This window comes from Epinephelus moara, chromosome 6 (genome assembly GCF_006386435.1).
Source record: "Epinephelus moara isolate mb chromosome 6, YSFRI_EMoa_1.0, whole genome shotgun sequence".
Taxonomy (NCBI): domain Eukaryota; kingdom Metazoa; phylum Chordata; class Actinopteri; order Perciformes; family Serranidae; genus Epinephelus; species Epinephelus moara.
Window position 1 is genome coordinate 11,606,746 of NC_065511.1, and position 13,806 is coordinate 11,620,551.

The following is a 13,806-nucleotide window of genomic DNA, read 5'->3' on the forward strand; positions in this document are numbered from 1 at the left end:
TGTGTGTGTCTTTCGGACCTGTGTGTAATTGACAAGCAAGAGTGAAAACATTGAATTTCCCCTCAGGGGGATTAATAAAGTAAATAAACTTAAACTTAACTTAAACTTGAAAGAAAAGCTAGGGTGCCGGTTTTTTACACATAAATGAAAGTCTGTTACATTCAAGCTACTGCCAAACAAGTTCCCACAATGCTGATGAAGTCTATCACCATGAGGGAAAGCTCTCTGTACTGTATTTCACAGTACACTGGAGTTGTGGTGCCTGTGGCAACTTTCCCGAGCAGGCATACTGGAAGTGATTCGTTTTAAATCAACCAGTCAGAGTGAAAGGGAGGAGGGGTTATCTTTTAAATTTTAGGTTGCATTTGTTTTAGTTTTATTTTTCTATTGGAACTGCATTTATTTTGTTTTCTCAGTGCATCATAGGTATGTGCATGACTCTGATGTCTCATCCCATACCATGTATGATAGAAATAGTTGGGGGTGTTTTTTTTAAAAGGAAGGGGGAAAGACCATAGAGACGGAGCAGTAGCTAGTGTGGGTGGAGGCGGGAAATCCTAAGAAGCGTCCAAGAAAAGTTTGTGGAGTGGATTCTCCATAAAATAACAACAAAAAAACAAACATATTTGGTAAGAGGAATATTGTGGTAAGAGAAAGGATTAAAGTAAAAATAAAAAAATTACTTGAAGAGAGCGGGCGGAAGAGATGCAGCGGGCTCACCTGCATGCGTCAACAGTGTTTATGTACTTACTGTCACTGACAGAGGAGGGTGGTAGAAGTTCTGCACCCCTGCTTTAACAAGCCTAATTATAGCAGTATGCTTAACAAATGGTCAGTTAGCCCACTGAAGGATATTATACACTCATTATAATATTACTGGTTTATTACTGTAAATATGTTTAACATATTTCGAAAATGTAGTAAATGCAAACAGCTACATACATGTGGTGTCAAGTCAAGAAATATTATGGTGTTGTCAGTGCTGTGTATGAACAGAAAATCAGCTGCAGAAAGCTTTCCTTGTTTTCAGCTGCAGTCTCCAATATCTTGGTGTTTGTCTGAACCACCAGTCTGAATTTGCAGGCTGCACTGTATGTAATTGTCTGCCCAGGCTTAATTTGGGGTGTGCTCAGGTCAACACATCCAACAAAAAGGAAAACTCACATCTCTGCATATTCAGTCTCAGTAAGTGGCTAACATCTTCCCCCTCTGTTTCAGTCACGGTACCCGATGTGCAGGGGTAGTTGCCATGGAGGCCAACAACTCCTACTGCGGTGTGGGCATCGCCTTCAATGCCAGGATCGGAGGTGAGGAAAACAATACAGCCTCATCAAGACAGTGGGAGGCAGTGCATTGTGGGTGTATACTGCAGTGGCCAAGACTATGACATGGCATTTTCAAAACACACTTGTAGTAGGCCTTTAATTTCTTAAAAGGAACCACTATTGTGTGATAATGAAAAAAGAAGTCACTTAAAAAAAGCAACTAAAATCTGGATGACCGATGGTTAAATGAACAATATTTTTAACAATAACAAGGTGGATTTGTTTGGCTCTCTGCATTGATGCAAAAACGAAATCATTAAAATAAAAGGGCACATGAAAGATTGATTAATTTCTCACTTTTTAATTCTTCTAGAGATAAAATGTGATTTGTGAAAGGACCCCTTGAACTAGACCTGATTTAACCTCACCTCAGAAAACAATTAAACAGAATGCATTGAATGATGTCATAATGAAATACTTCAAATTCATTTTTTGGCCCACATTCTGCAGTGATCTCCAGTACAAAACAAAACAAACAAATAAATAAATAGCATTTCCAGTGCTGCATTTTTTGACAGGAAAAACATGCAATTTACAACTAAGCATGCCGTTGGCGGCACGGTGGTGTGGTGGCTAGCACTGTCGCCTCACAGCAGGAGGGTTCCTGGTTCAATCCCAGGTGTGGGAGCCCTTCTGTGTGGAGTTTGCATGCTCTCCCCGTGTCAGCATGGGTTTCTCCCACAGTCCAAAGACATGCAATTTGAGGATAGGTTAACTGATGACTCTAAATTGTCCATAGATGTGAGTGTGAATAGTTTTCTGTCTCTATGTGTCAGCCCTGTGATAGTCTGGTGACTTGTCCAGGGTGTACCTTGCCTCTCACACAACGTCAGCTGGGATAGGCTCCAGCCCCCCCGCAACCCTCAAGAGGATAAGCGGTTAGAAGATGGATGGAAATTAACATTTTAATGTTTGTTGGTTTTGAGCATAGCATTCTAAAAATTTGGCAGAAAATGATAGAAAATCATTGTTGATTTAGTTTGTAGTCCTGGTAGTCTCCTATTTTGCTAGAGCCTTACCCAGTCTGTGTTAGTTTTGTCTATGTTGCCAAATTACAGCTGAAAACAACCTCATCAACTGTGAAGTCATGTATCTGTATCATCATGTATCTGTTTGAAAGTCTTTAAGATGAAGTTTTGGTTTTAAGTGATCTTAAATATTTCTTGAGAAAGAAAAAGAGTATGTAATTTATTTCGTGTGCATGTATGGCTTTGGGTTTGTGTGACAGTGAGAGACTACACGGTGACTGGCTGCTATTGAGCCGTGCTGACCCTATTTAACAGCTCATTTTTTAGTGGGAGCCTCAGTAATGGCTTTTTTAGTGTTGGTTGTAACATTGGTGAGGGATGAATACACAAGATAGCCCGTTTTCTGTTGTGAAATCAAAGATTTTTATAGGATACTCTAAGAGTGCTATAAAGCACGAGTTAATGAGGAGTACATGATATGTTTGAGTAAGAAAATTTCCCACAGCACTCAGATCTGGACGCGGCTGTATGAACGCTCATACAGTGGTGTCATCAACACAAGAGTAGAGGAATCCCTTGGTTGAACTCTGACATTTGAACTCTGTGATCTTTAACCCTTGACCCTCCCTCATTTGTCAGAGGCTGATGAGAGCCTCTGGCAGAATCGACGAAAACAGAAAAAAACTGTTTGGGAGGCAAGACCAGGAATCTCTTTCCACAGTTAGTCTTAATTTCACCTCCCTGAGTCTATTTTATCTCGACTCATAAACAGGGTCTGGCACGCAGGAGATGAAGGGGCAAGACCCAAATGAAAGATGCATGTCGAACTACTGGGTGCTGTTGAGACCTGTGCTCACTGCGTGACAATGAGGACTGACTGAGCTTTACCTCTCTGTGAGCTTCTGTTTAGAAAATGTACTTGAAATTCTCTGTGAATTCATGCGGCCCTGTTAGATTTGATGCTGTTTTGAAAGTTTACACTGAGTGACTATGATGAAAGACAACAAGTTGAGCCTGATAAATCATTTTTAATGGATGTTTGTGATTTGATGCTATAAAAAGTGGGGGTGATGTCATGATTGGCAACTGTTTGTGTCAACTGGTAGCCTGGAAATCCAGACCCAAATCTAGAAAGATTTAGGGTCTGGCTATGAGTAATGCAAATGGCCCAACTTGAGGGGCGGCACCAAGCATGCATTTGAAAATATCACTGCACGCAATTGGATAACACTACGACCAATCAGAACAATACACGGGGTGACGTATCCAGAGCGCTACCAGCGGAGCTAACTGGTAGATTAGACTCTTGCTGTATCCGGTCGGCAAAACAGCAAAAACATCCTTCTTGCAAAGGAAAGATTCAAGCGCCGTCTTCTGTTCCTCTTTCAGAGAAAAAGCCAAGTCTAACTCGTTCATTGTAGCGGCCAAAGCCGTTTCAAACAGCTGGTGTTCATCCGTAGCCATCTTGCAATGTTTACTGACTGATTCCGGACTTCATAGTCACAGCGCTGTCGTCATCTGTTTAGCTCGCCTCTGTCCCGCCTATATCAGATACACCGATGTGATTGGTGCAGCTCGGCTCCGACGGCATGGGTAATGAGCATCATTACTGATTGCCGCAGTGACTCGCTGAGCAAATTCAAATTGTGCTCTCACGAGAACTCTGGGTTTCCAGGGTAGTCAACTGGTGTGATCGCATTCAATGGCACTGTTCGTGATTGGGTCAGACAGGTGTATGGATGAGAACCTAATATTGCAGTTCTACTTCCTGATTGCCACTGCAACGGCTCTATAGCTTGTTCTCTCAGTTGGTTGATTGGTTTGTTGGTCTGTCCGCAAAAATTTTGGCGGCCACAGTTTGTGCCCAAAAAGAAATTAAGTATGTAAGTCACAGCTGTTGGGAATTCACACTTGTTTATGTGTATTTCCATCAGGGGGTCTGCAAGGTGCTCATTTGTTTTAACTATATACCGTTAGCGGCTTATCCGCCATGTTAAGTTAAGCAGTATTAAAGTGGCTAGGTCAGTATTTTTGTAATGATAATAGGTCACATGACTTCTTGTATGTTAGAGGGGTCACTTGTAGTAACAAATCCAAAAGAATCATCACCTCTGCAGTTCCCCTCAGCTCTGCGGAGCTGCGTCAGCTCGTCAGCTCAAAGAAAGACAAAAAACAAGCACAAACACAGCACTTCACGGTAGCACAAGAAGTATTAAGTTGACTTTTTGTCAGACCATTTGTGTGTGTGTCTGCAGCAGTCTGCAGGGAGGAGTAAGAGTTCAGTAGCCTAACGACCTGTGAGAAGAAGCTGTTGCACAGTCCTGTTGTTCTGACCCTGATGCTGCTGAACCTTGTTCTCGACGGCAGTGGGTTGAACAGTCCACTGGAGGGATGAAAGCTGTCTGTGATAATGGGAGTTGGTAGGAACCAAAATTTGATGCTAATGTTGCTCTGTGTCAACTGGATTTGTAAGTTTGCCATATCAACTTATAAGGTGATGTAATACTTTGAATGGTGTGTTAACGGCAAGTGTCCAGTCTCCATGTTGGAAAATGAAGTCTCACACTTTTGGCTTCAGTCTGAACCACTGCCTCTTCTTGTTACAATGCTTCAGTAGAAGACTGACAAGATGTTGCATAATGTGAAGTAATCCATAATTCCAACCATGTACTATGTGAATGCCGCATATTGGGATGTTATTTTTGCTGCCATTCTCAACTTTGATAGCACAGTAAGTGAGTATGACGCCCTCTGGGCTCCCTGGAGGTGAATAGAAGAGAATACTTGTCTCAGCTTTCTTTCACTATAGTTATTTGGTCATCCACTGATGTCAAAATATAACATTGCATGGTAACCTAGGCTGCTATGGCTGCACTCATGTTGCAAGTATTGCAAGCAGTATTGTCACTCCAATAAATCATAGGCCTATATGAAATTAATGCTAATGCCTTCGTTTTTCTTTTCTGAATTTATGCATTGAAGAGTAAATTTATACAAGGTGTCAGATGGATTAAACTTTACATTTACATTACAAGTTTACATTCAAACACTAATTTGCGCTGCAGGTAGTTGGTAAATGATTGAGCTCTCCTTGCACAAAAACCCAGCACAGGTTCTCAGTCTATAGGGGCTGATAGATATTTCTAAAGGGCCCTTGGTGACTAATAATCCAGCAAAAAATCCCAACCCAAAAGCCATTATGTCCAAAAATGTGATAGCTTGTCAGCAATGCAGACCCAGACCAGCAAGCTTGAAGAGCCAATATTTGCTAAACTAAAGCCATTACCACTTTTAGAAAGAAACAAAAGGTAGAAATTGTGCAGTTTTATTTTACAGCTGATAGTGGCCAGGTTCACTGCCATCACTTTCTTTGCAGATTCTCACAATTCGTTGAGTCATGGAGGAAATGCAGAAAAATAAAAATATAGCAAGAGCAGACAGAAAGACAGACAGTGATGGAAGTCATACGGCGACAGAAAACAGAGATGAGAGCAAAGAAGTACACCCAGAGACAGTGTTATCTGAAAGAAGAGTAAACAGACGATAAAATAGGCACAGAATAAAACACAAATACAGACATTTGCACCTCAAGTATTGTGTCGCAGCTCTATTACTGTATTAACTTTTTGTAGATGGCCATATCACATTAACTTTTACAACATAAAACACAGTCCTTTTTGTCTGTTTTGAAGCAGCACCAGGATGTAAAATGCTCTTCTGGTACATTTTTGAAAAATGTCATTTTTTTGTTTTTTTTCCACAAGCCTCCCTCCGAACTCTGATCCATGTGACCTTTTCGATCTGTCCAGGTATCCGCTTGTTGGACGGCACTGTCACTGATGCCATGGAGGCCACAGCTCTGACCTTCAACATCCACTTCATCGACATCTACGTCTGCAGTTGGGGCCCGCGGGACAACGGCGCCGAGATGGACGGGCCGCACACCCTGACAGCGCAAGCCCTTCGGCTAGGAACTCACAAGGCACGGCTTTCATCTCCAAGTTCACACTGCTGCCTGTCAGATGTAAAGCAGACATCCTCACTGTCAGTGGGGCTGAGATTGGAAGGGCAAAATGTCGAGTGTTGGGATTATATAGATGGATTTAAATACACACCTATTTCTTTTCAAGAGTTTACAGAATAGAAATGTTTCAGATCAGAGAGGGATTTAGAGAAATTGAAAATTTGTCCAGTTAAAACTTGGCTATACAGAATTTATTTTTCCAACAGTCTATAGGTGTTTATTCCAATTGCATGAGCTTGCTTGGGTGTTTTGAGATACAAACCTATTGTGTTATTCATTCAGAGTAGTGGATGAATTACTGAGCATACACACTGGGCACTGGCCTAGGGACCAAGGGTTCAAAGGGCCCAACGCCTCCCTGAAGTCCCTGAGATTGAAATCACAAGTTATTACAATTTCTCAGTTGAACATCATAAGTCCTCTTTCACATGTATGAGCCCAGAGGCCCACTTTATTATCCATCCTAGTTTACTTTCAGTTTTGATTTGTATAATCTGTCCTTGTGAATTTTTAGAAATATGAGAGAGTAATGCTTCCCCATTTTTTCACCCATATGGTGCTGACATTAACAGATTTCAACACATCAAAACAACTAAAAACAGAACTTAAAGGGGACCTATTGTGCTTTTTTTCAAGTTCATACTTGTATTTTGAGTTTCTACAAATACATGTTTTGATATTTTAATGTTCAAAAATTTTTCCTCGTACTGTCCGTGCTGGAACACCTGTATGCACCCTTTGTCTTTCCCCTCCCAAAAGAGCTCAGTCTACTCTGATTGGTCGGCATTTCTGGGTCTTCCACATTTCTGCATCTCTGCACCATCCTTGCAGCCAGGGAATGAGTGCAATAGAGACCAGTGGCACTTTTTTTCTGTGAAAAATCACCATCAAATCTTCTAAATACAAGCGGACATGTTCCAGCAGGAATATGATTTGAAACTGGGGAGAAATTAACATCAAGAACCAAGATTACATTTTTCCCTCAGGTTAGCACGTAATACATGTAGCAGTGTACTTGCAGCCAGGGAATGACTGTGTATAGCACACTGTCTCCAGTTGAAAATCACAAATGAAAGACTTTACAATACAACTGGACATGTTCAGCAGGAATATGATCTGGAATGAGGGAGGAATTAACAGTTTCAGCAACCAGGGCTACATGTTTCCCTGATGTTAGCATGTAGCTACATGTAGCAGTGTAGGCTATGTAATGTCAACACTTGCAGTTGTGTGTCTGGAGTAGATGAAGAAATCTGTTACGAGCAGACGTCAGCTTAGAGCCAAAGTAGAATAAACCATTGGAAACAGAGAATTCGGAACGACCTGAAACCTGATGTTTTTGCTCACAGGGATCACTAATGCATACTTTCAATTCATTATTTGAACATTTTGCCATGTTTAATATGAACATCCAACATTGTGACATTTTATGACAGAAAATAAAGAAACGCATAATTCCCTTTAAGGTAAAAATTACCAATTTCTCTAATATCCACCTGGTACAACCATTACTATCCACAAGAGTTTTCATCTTTACATAGAAAGAGTAAAGTTACCATCATCATAAACTGTCTCTAACAAAAAATAACCACCTGCCCCATCCTAGTGACTTTTTTTAAAAAAAAAAGTCTATTAACCTTAAATATGGATTTTCACGAAGGAATCTTATGTTGTTTTTTTTCCCTATGATTGAGCCCTGTGTAACTATAAACTGTGATATCTCTTTTCATATGTGCTATTTGAAATGCTCTGCTGACCGCTAGATGGAAACATTCTTTATGAAATCCACTTTTCACTTGCTCTTTCACTTTGACGTCTCTCTGTTTGTGTTGTCAGGGCCGAGGTGGGAAGGGCAGCATCTTTGTGTGGGCGTCAGGTAATGGTGGAATGCAGCGTGACCACTGCGGTGCAGATGGTTATGTTAACTCCATCTACAACATTGCCATCGGCGCTGTCTCTCAATTGGGGAAGCCCGCCTACTTCGGCGAGCCCTGCCCCGGTGTGATGGCCGTCACTCTGACAGGAGCCAGCGTGGGAAGCTCACTACCTCTGGTTAGTGTGCATGTACCGCCTCACACATCTAACAACAGTGTTTATCATTAATGAGTGTGTATATGTGTGTGTGTGTGTGTGTGTGTGTGTGTGTGTGTGTGTGCCAGCAGCCCTGCTCTTTGGCTCATGTAAGCTGTGAGAAGCCTGTTAAAGAGCAGCGACTGGTGTGATATTTATAGAGGCCTGCCAAATGACCTAGGTGACTGCTGGGCACACACACACGCAGACACACAGAAGCAAACGAGTGTTAATTGGAGGTAAAGCATGGCTGTAGTGGCTGAGAAAGGGAGAGGAAGGAGCCGAGGTGTTGATGGCGGAGGTACAGTAACAGTGAAAAGCCAGGAAGAACTCCAGGGCTACAGAAACAGAAAGGCCAATTTTATCAGTGTGATATCACCTTTGTCTGCTGAGATGCCTGCCCTTTTCCACCTCGCATTAGGAGGTGGTCAGACTAGACCCAAGTTGTTTTTTTTAATTATCTTCACTGTAAAACTGTGTTGACATGTTCCTCTGCAAAGCTGTACTCTATCCCAAAACCCTCCCACAGGAAGCCGTTTCAGATGAGCAGTTAGAGAAAACACGTGCCCGTCTTTCACTCTGTTTACTGACATGGCGTCTATATAGTTGTATCTTGTAACATGTTTGGATTGTTGTCTCTTTAGGTCTCTGTGACCAACATTGGTGGTGGCTGTGTCACACACTTTCCAGGAACATCCAGTGCTGCTCCGACCGCTGCTGGGATTCTGGCTCTTATGTTAGAAGTAAAGTGAGTGTCTCTCTGCCCAGTCATACTGCACAATAGTTATACTACAACAATAACGGTGATACCTTATTGATTTTTGTTGGGACTCAGGGGCAAATTCACAGAGAATGGATCACACTATGAATCGCACATCACTTGCAACTGCTATCTTTCCTTTTTCAAGGTCCGATTCACAAAGGATATTGTTGTGCTGATAAGCAAACACAAACACACCCATAACGTTTTGCAGCAATTTGCCCTTATTTGCGTCTGATTGCAATTATCCAGGTGGCAAAGTATAAATGTTGCCTTTGAGCCAAAAGCAAAGCATGCAGAACACCAGCAGAGAGAATAAGAAAACTAGAATTTTCAGACTGCGGGCTAAAGGGTCCTGACCAACGGGGTGCAGAGGCATCCTCAAAACTTCAGGCAAGGTATTTAAATGTGACGGAGAGAAGGCACATTTGGGGCAGTGCTGGGTGTGGCATCTCTTATGAATGCACTTCAGTTACCACCAAGTAGTCTTGGGCATTATCTATTTTTCATACCTTAATACCTTCCTGACATTTCACCGGGGTATATGGTATATGACAGTATTTGTATGGAGGAAAAAAAATGTAATACCCCCACAGCCCCGGCAGCAGGTTCTACACATTTCACAAGCTCTCTTAGCTTTTTTAGTCTAGTAAACTCACAAAATATCAAAAAAGGAAATATTGTTTCAACTATTTTCCTTATTAAACTGAAACTGAAATCTACACATTTGTAATTCAAGTTCCTCTCTTTCAACAGACTAAGACGAGCTTAATTATCTTGTTAACCCGTCATGAAAAAACTCGACAGAAAGAAAAATAAAACTTACTGAAACTGTCCTAGGTAGTTGTCACTGTTTCAACAATCATCAAGTCTTGTTTGGTTAAAATAAACCCATAGTTCACTGAGAAAGATCTGAAAATGCTGTTTTTCCCTGCTGTCTCTCTCGGCCATCGCTGGCCAACTTTTCACAGTCCTGTAGCATTATCCCTACCACCCGTAGTCAACATCTTTCTCAGCTCAACTGCCTGTTCCACCAGTAGAGAGTGGCCTCTGGTGGCATGTGCTGTGCACTACATCGCCTCATTCGTCATCTCTGTGTTAGTTAAATAGAAAGAGGACCGTCTGTATTTTTGACAAGACTGAAAATCATACCATTGGGATTTTAAATCTCTGGTATACTGTGATGCCAATTAAGCCTACCACTAACTCTCTGAAGATGCTAATAATTTTACTGAAACTGTGTGTGGCTAGCGCTGATCTTTGGGAATTGGACCGTTTTCACATCAGGTCTCATTTGCAGAGAAAAGGGGAAATTTTGGGCTGAATATTTGCACATTATCAAATTCAAGTATGTGAAAATAGCTAAGGAGCACGGAGACACTGTTTGCTTGACGTGGTGCATTTCACCCTTTCTGAGTGTTTTTAGAATTACACAGTTTTTTATTTTTGCTGATTTTGTGGCCACAAAAGCCACACAATCCTTTTGTGAATTCGTCCCTCAGTGTGTTGCCCAAGGACACTTCAGCAGTGTGTAAGCTTACTGTCTGAGGGGCTTCAGTCCACAGTACTGATGCATTTACTTTGATTTTTTGTCATGGTTGTGATTGATGATTGATTGGCTCTATTCTCTGCCAGTGGAGCTGTCAGTGTTATTTGTTCTCATATTTAAGACCACATTCCCCATTTCCCCCCCTGTGCTTTCTTCTACAGAAATTATTTTCATCCATGTCCCTCCTTAACACCTCGTCTTTGTCTTTTCTGAAGAAGACGGCTTTGTTAGTCAGTTCAAGTCATTCGCCCATCAGCCCCTCTCTGCCTTCTGATACACTGATTACTGAACTTGTCATTTAATCTATTTTTAATTAATTATTTGTGCGATTATCAATTAATTGTTTGTGTAATGTATCCTGGAGACCTATGAGATGTCTTCAATTGTTGTGTCCAGCTGACAGTCCTAAAAAGACAATGTGAGACAGAGACAGTGTTTCCTAATACTGCTTTACACATGAGTTAAACAATTACTCAAATAGCAAATTATTAAAGATTAATTTTCTGTCATTTCAGCACTGAAAGAAACTGTTGAAAGAATTTTATATTAGAATTCTGCACCTTGCCCATTTGAGCTGCACCTCATCTCTCCTCCCCGTTTCTCCTTCTCTCTATTTGTTTTCTTACTCCCTCCTTTGATGTAGATCATCTTTAGCTCCGGCACCCTTCTTTCTGTGTCTGTCTAAATCTGCAAATATATCTCTTTTCTCTTTTTTTCCTTCTCTCCCTCCTTTGTCTCGTCTGCCACTTCCTACCATTTCCCAAGCCCCCCCTTTTTTTTCTTCATCCCTCTTAACTCGCCAGCTGTCGGTGTGGCCTCGGGCCTGGTGTTTTGTGGCGGTATCAGCGGCGTCTACGCCTCCTTCATGTTATGGATGGTACTAGAGGCCGGCTTTACTGCTCCAGCTGTCATGCCACAGCGCCTCAGTCTCAGTCGCTTGGCTGTAAAATGGAGCGCGGGTCCCCTGGGCGAGGCGACTCCCAGGACATTACTGTTAAAGGCTTTGTCGTGACCCGCTGCTACTGACTAAACTATATATCACCTCTCTGGCTCAGATCGGCAGCATTCTGCTCACGTCTTTATGGAGCTGGCTTCTCTCTCTCCGTCTGTATATCTTTCTGGGTCTGTCTCTCTCTCTCTTTCTCCTTTTCTCACACTTGCTCATTCTGTGTCTCACTCTTTCTCCCCACATTTCATACAAACACACTCACTCATATATTCTGCCATACTCTCTCGCTCACCCATGCAAACCTGGAGTTTTTCTTTTTCTCTGATCCCCATTCATCAGAAACAAACTGCCTCATATATCCCTAAGCCCCTAAACACACACATGTATATACACACATATATATATATGTATACAGACATGACAGTACATTAAATACATATCTTTGGGATTACAGATTTTAATCCCTCTGTCAATCACTTCATTATCTCCACCTCCATTTCCTCTTCATGCAACTGTACTCTTAAGCTTTTCTTGTGTCTTATGAGAAATGCTCAACTTTTCTTGCAATCTTTTCCTTTATCTTTGTTAATTTATCAAAAATGCAAGCAAATTGGAAAATTGCACTTACTAGATGTTATGACATTGCACAGTTTGGGAACAGTTGATATTGCAGCATATAGGTTTGATACAAAATGAGCGTACAGTGTGATGTTGTCAATGTTGTAGGGCTGGGGATATTGTTACCTCCGCCAAGGAGGTTATGTTTTCGCTGGCGTTTGTGTGTTTGTTTGTCTGAATGGATTTTGATGAAAGTTTGATGAAAGGTTGATAATGGCACAAGGAACAGATGATAATGATTTTGGTGGTGATCAGTTGAAGCGAAGTGGATAAAATAATAAAATAGAGGGAAATCCGAGCTGCTTGGCGGAGGTCTGCGCTCTCCGAGTGCTCTAGTTTATTAATAATATCTCAATATTTTTGGGCAGTGCCGCAATATTCAATATGTATCTTGATATTTTTGAAATTCTGCCTCAGAATGTCCTAATATTGTTGGAGTGATGCTCTGAGGTGGTGAACTGTCATTTTGAAGTCACATTGGTCTTTCGAAATTATGTTTGACTTATGTTATTTACACAACTGAAATTCAGTGTTTCTCTGAGATTGAGTTTGCAGGCAGTAGTTGCTTGTTTTAATTATCATGTAGTTTATTTATTGATTGACTGATTTATTCATTATTGACAGACTGACTGTCTGACTTGTTGAATGAATGTGAGATTGACTATTATGCTCACAAGATAGGTCGCTTTTATTCTGAAGTCAGTTCTTACACATTTTAGCATATAGCCTACATGTACTTCGAAACAGCTCCTCCACCGAGCTGGTAGCATTAAGTTAACGAGTTGGAATATTGCAGCCATCACAGTATGATTATTATTTTTTTTTATCATACCAAAAATTACGCTGGTATTATCATCAACAATAGAGTAGAAGTTAACATTGCCCTGGTTCCCTTGACAAAAAGCCAATGGGATTTTTTCATTGTATTTTGGATTATTGTGGAAAATAAGCTCTATGGCAAACACGAGTTTATGATACTTAACACATTTTGTTCAGCAAGATGATCTTCTCAAATAAACACCACTTTTTCAATCGTACATGCAATCGCCAGAATCTAAAAGCTAACGTTAGGCTATAAACAAACTACACCACTGTGTAGCTTCAACGTTGCCACCACAAAGAGGCTGTAAAGCCGTGTTCAGCATGATGACGTTATGTGATCTCATTTAGCCACTAGCTACCTGTCTTTTGTAGGGCATGTGAAGGCTTCAGAATTTAGGAGTGGGATATTTACTGATGTATTTTATATTGTAGAGCAAAACGTGAACGTCTCTTAAGTTTGTGTTAATCACAGACCATATGTCAGGCATCTAACCAAAAACCCATTGATTTCAAGACGAGGGAACCGGGAGTGCTAAAATGCTAACTCATTTCTGAGTTGTAGGACTCATTTCTGCGCCACTCTATGCTATGGCACACCCCTGCTATGTTATCCGGGTACCCTCCAGTGTTTTGCTGCCCTGACAGTGTCAGGGTGTCACTGTCTATCTGTCTCTCTGACACTGTGTTGGCCTGTCTGTCTGTGTTTCCATCTGCCTCCGTC

At 41.3% G+C, this 13,806-nt stretch overlaps 1 protein-coding gene across 1 annotated transcript in view; it reads left to right on the forward strand.

Moving 5' to 3' along the window:
• LOC126392328 (proprotein convertase subtilisin/kexin type 4-like) overlaps positions 1-13,806 on the forward strand; it is a 227,053-nt gene that overhangs the window by 128,515 nt on the left and 84,732 nt on the right. The window contains 4 exon segments of the mRNA XM_050047662.1: positions 1,219-1,307; positions 6,103-6,275; positions 8,154-8,369; positions 9,032-9,135. Of these exon segments, the coding sequence (XP_049903619.1) occupies positions 1,219-1,307; positions 6,103-6,275; positions 8,154-8,369; positions 9,032-9,135 (582 nt within the window).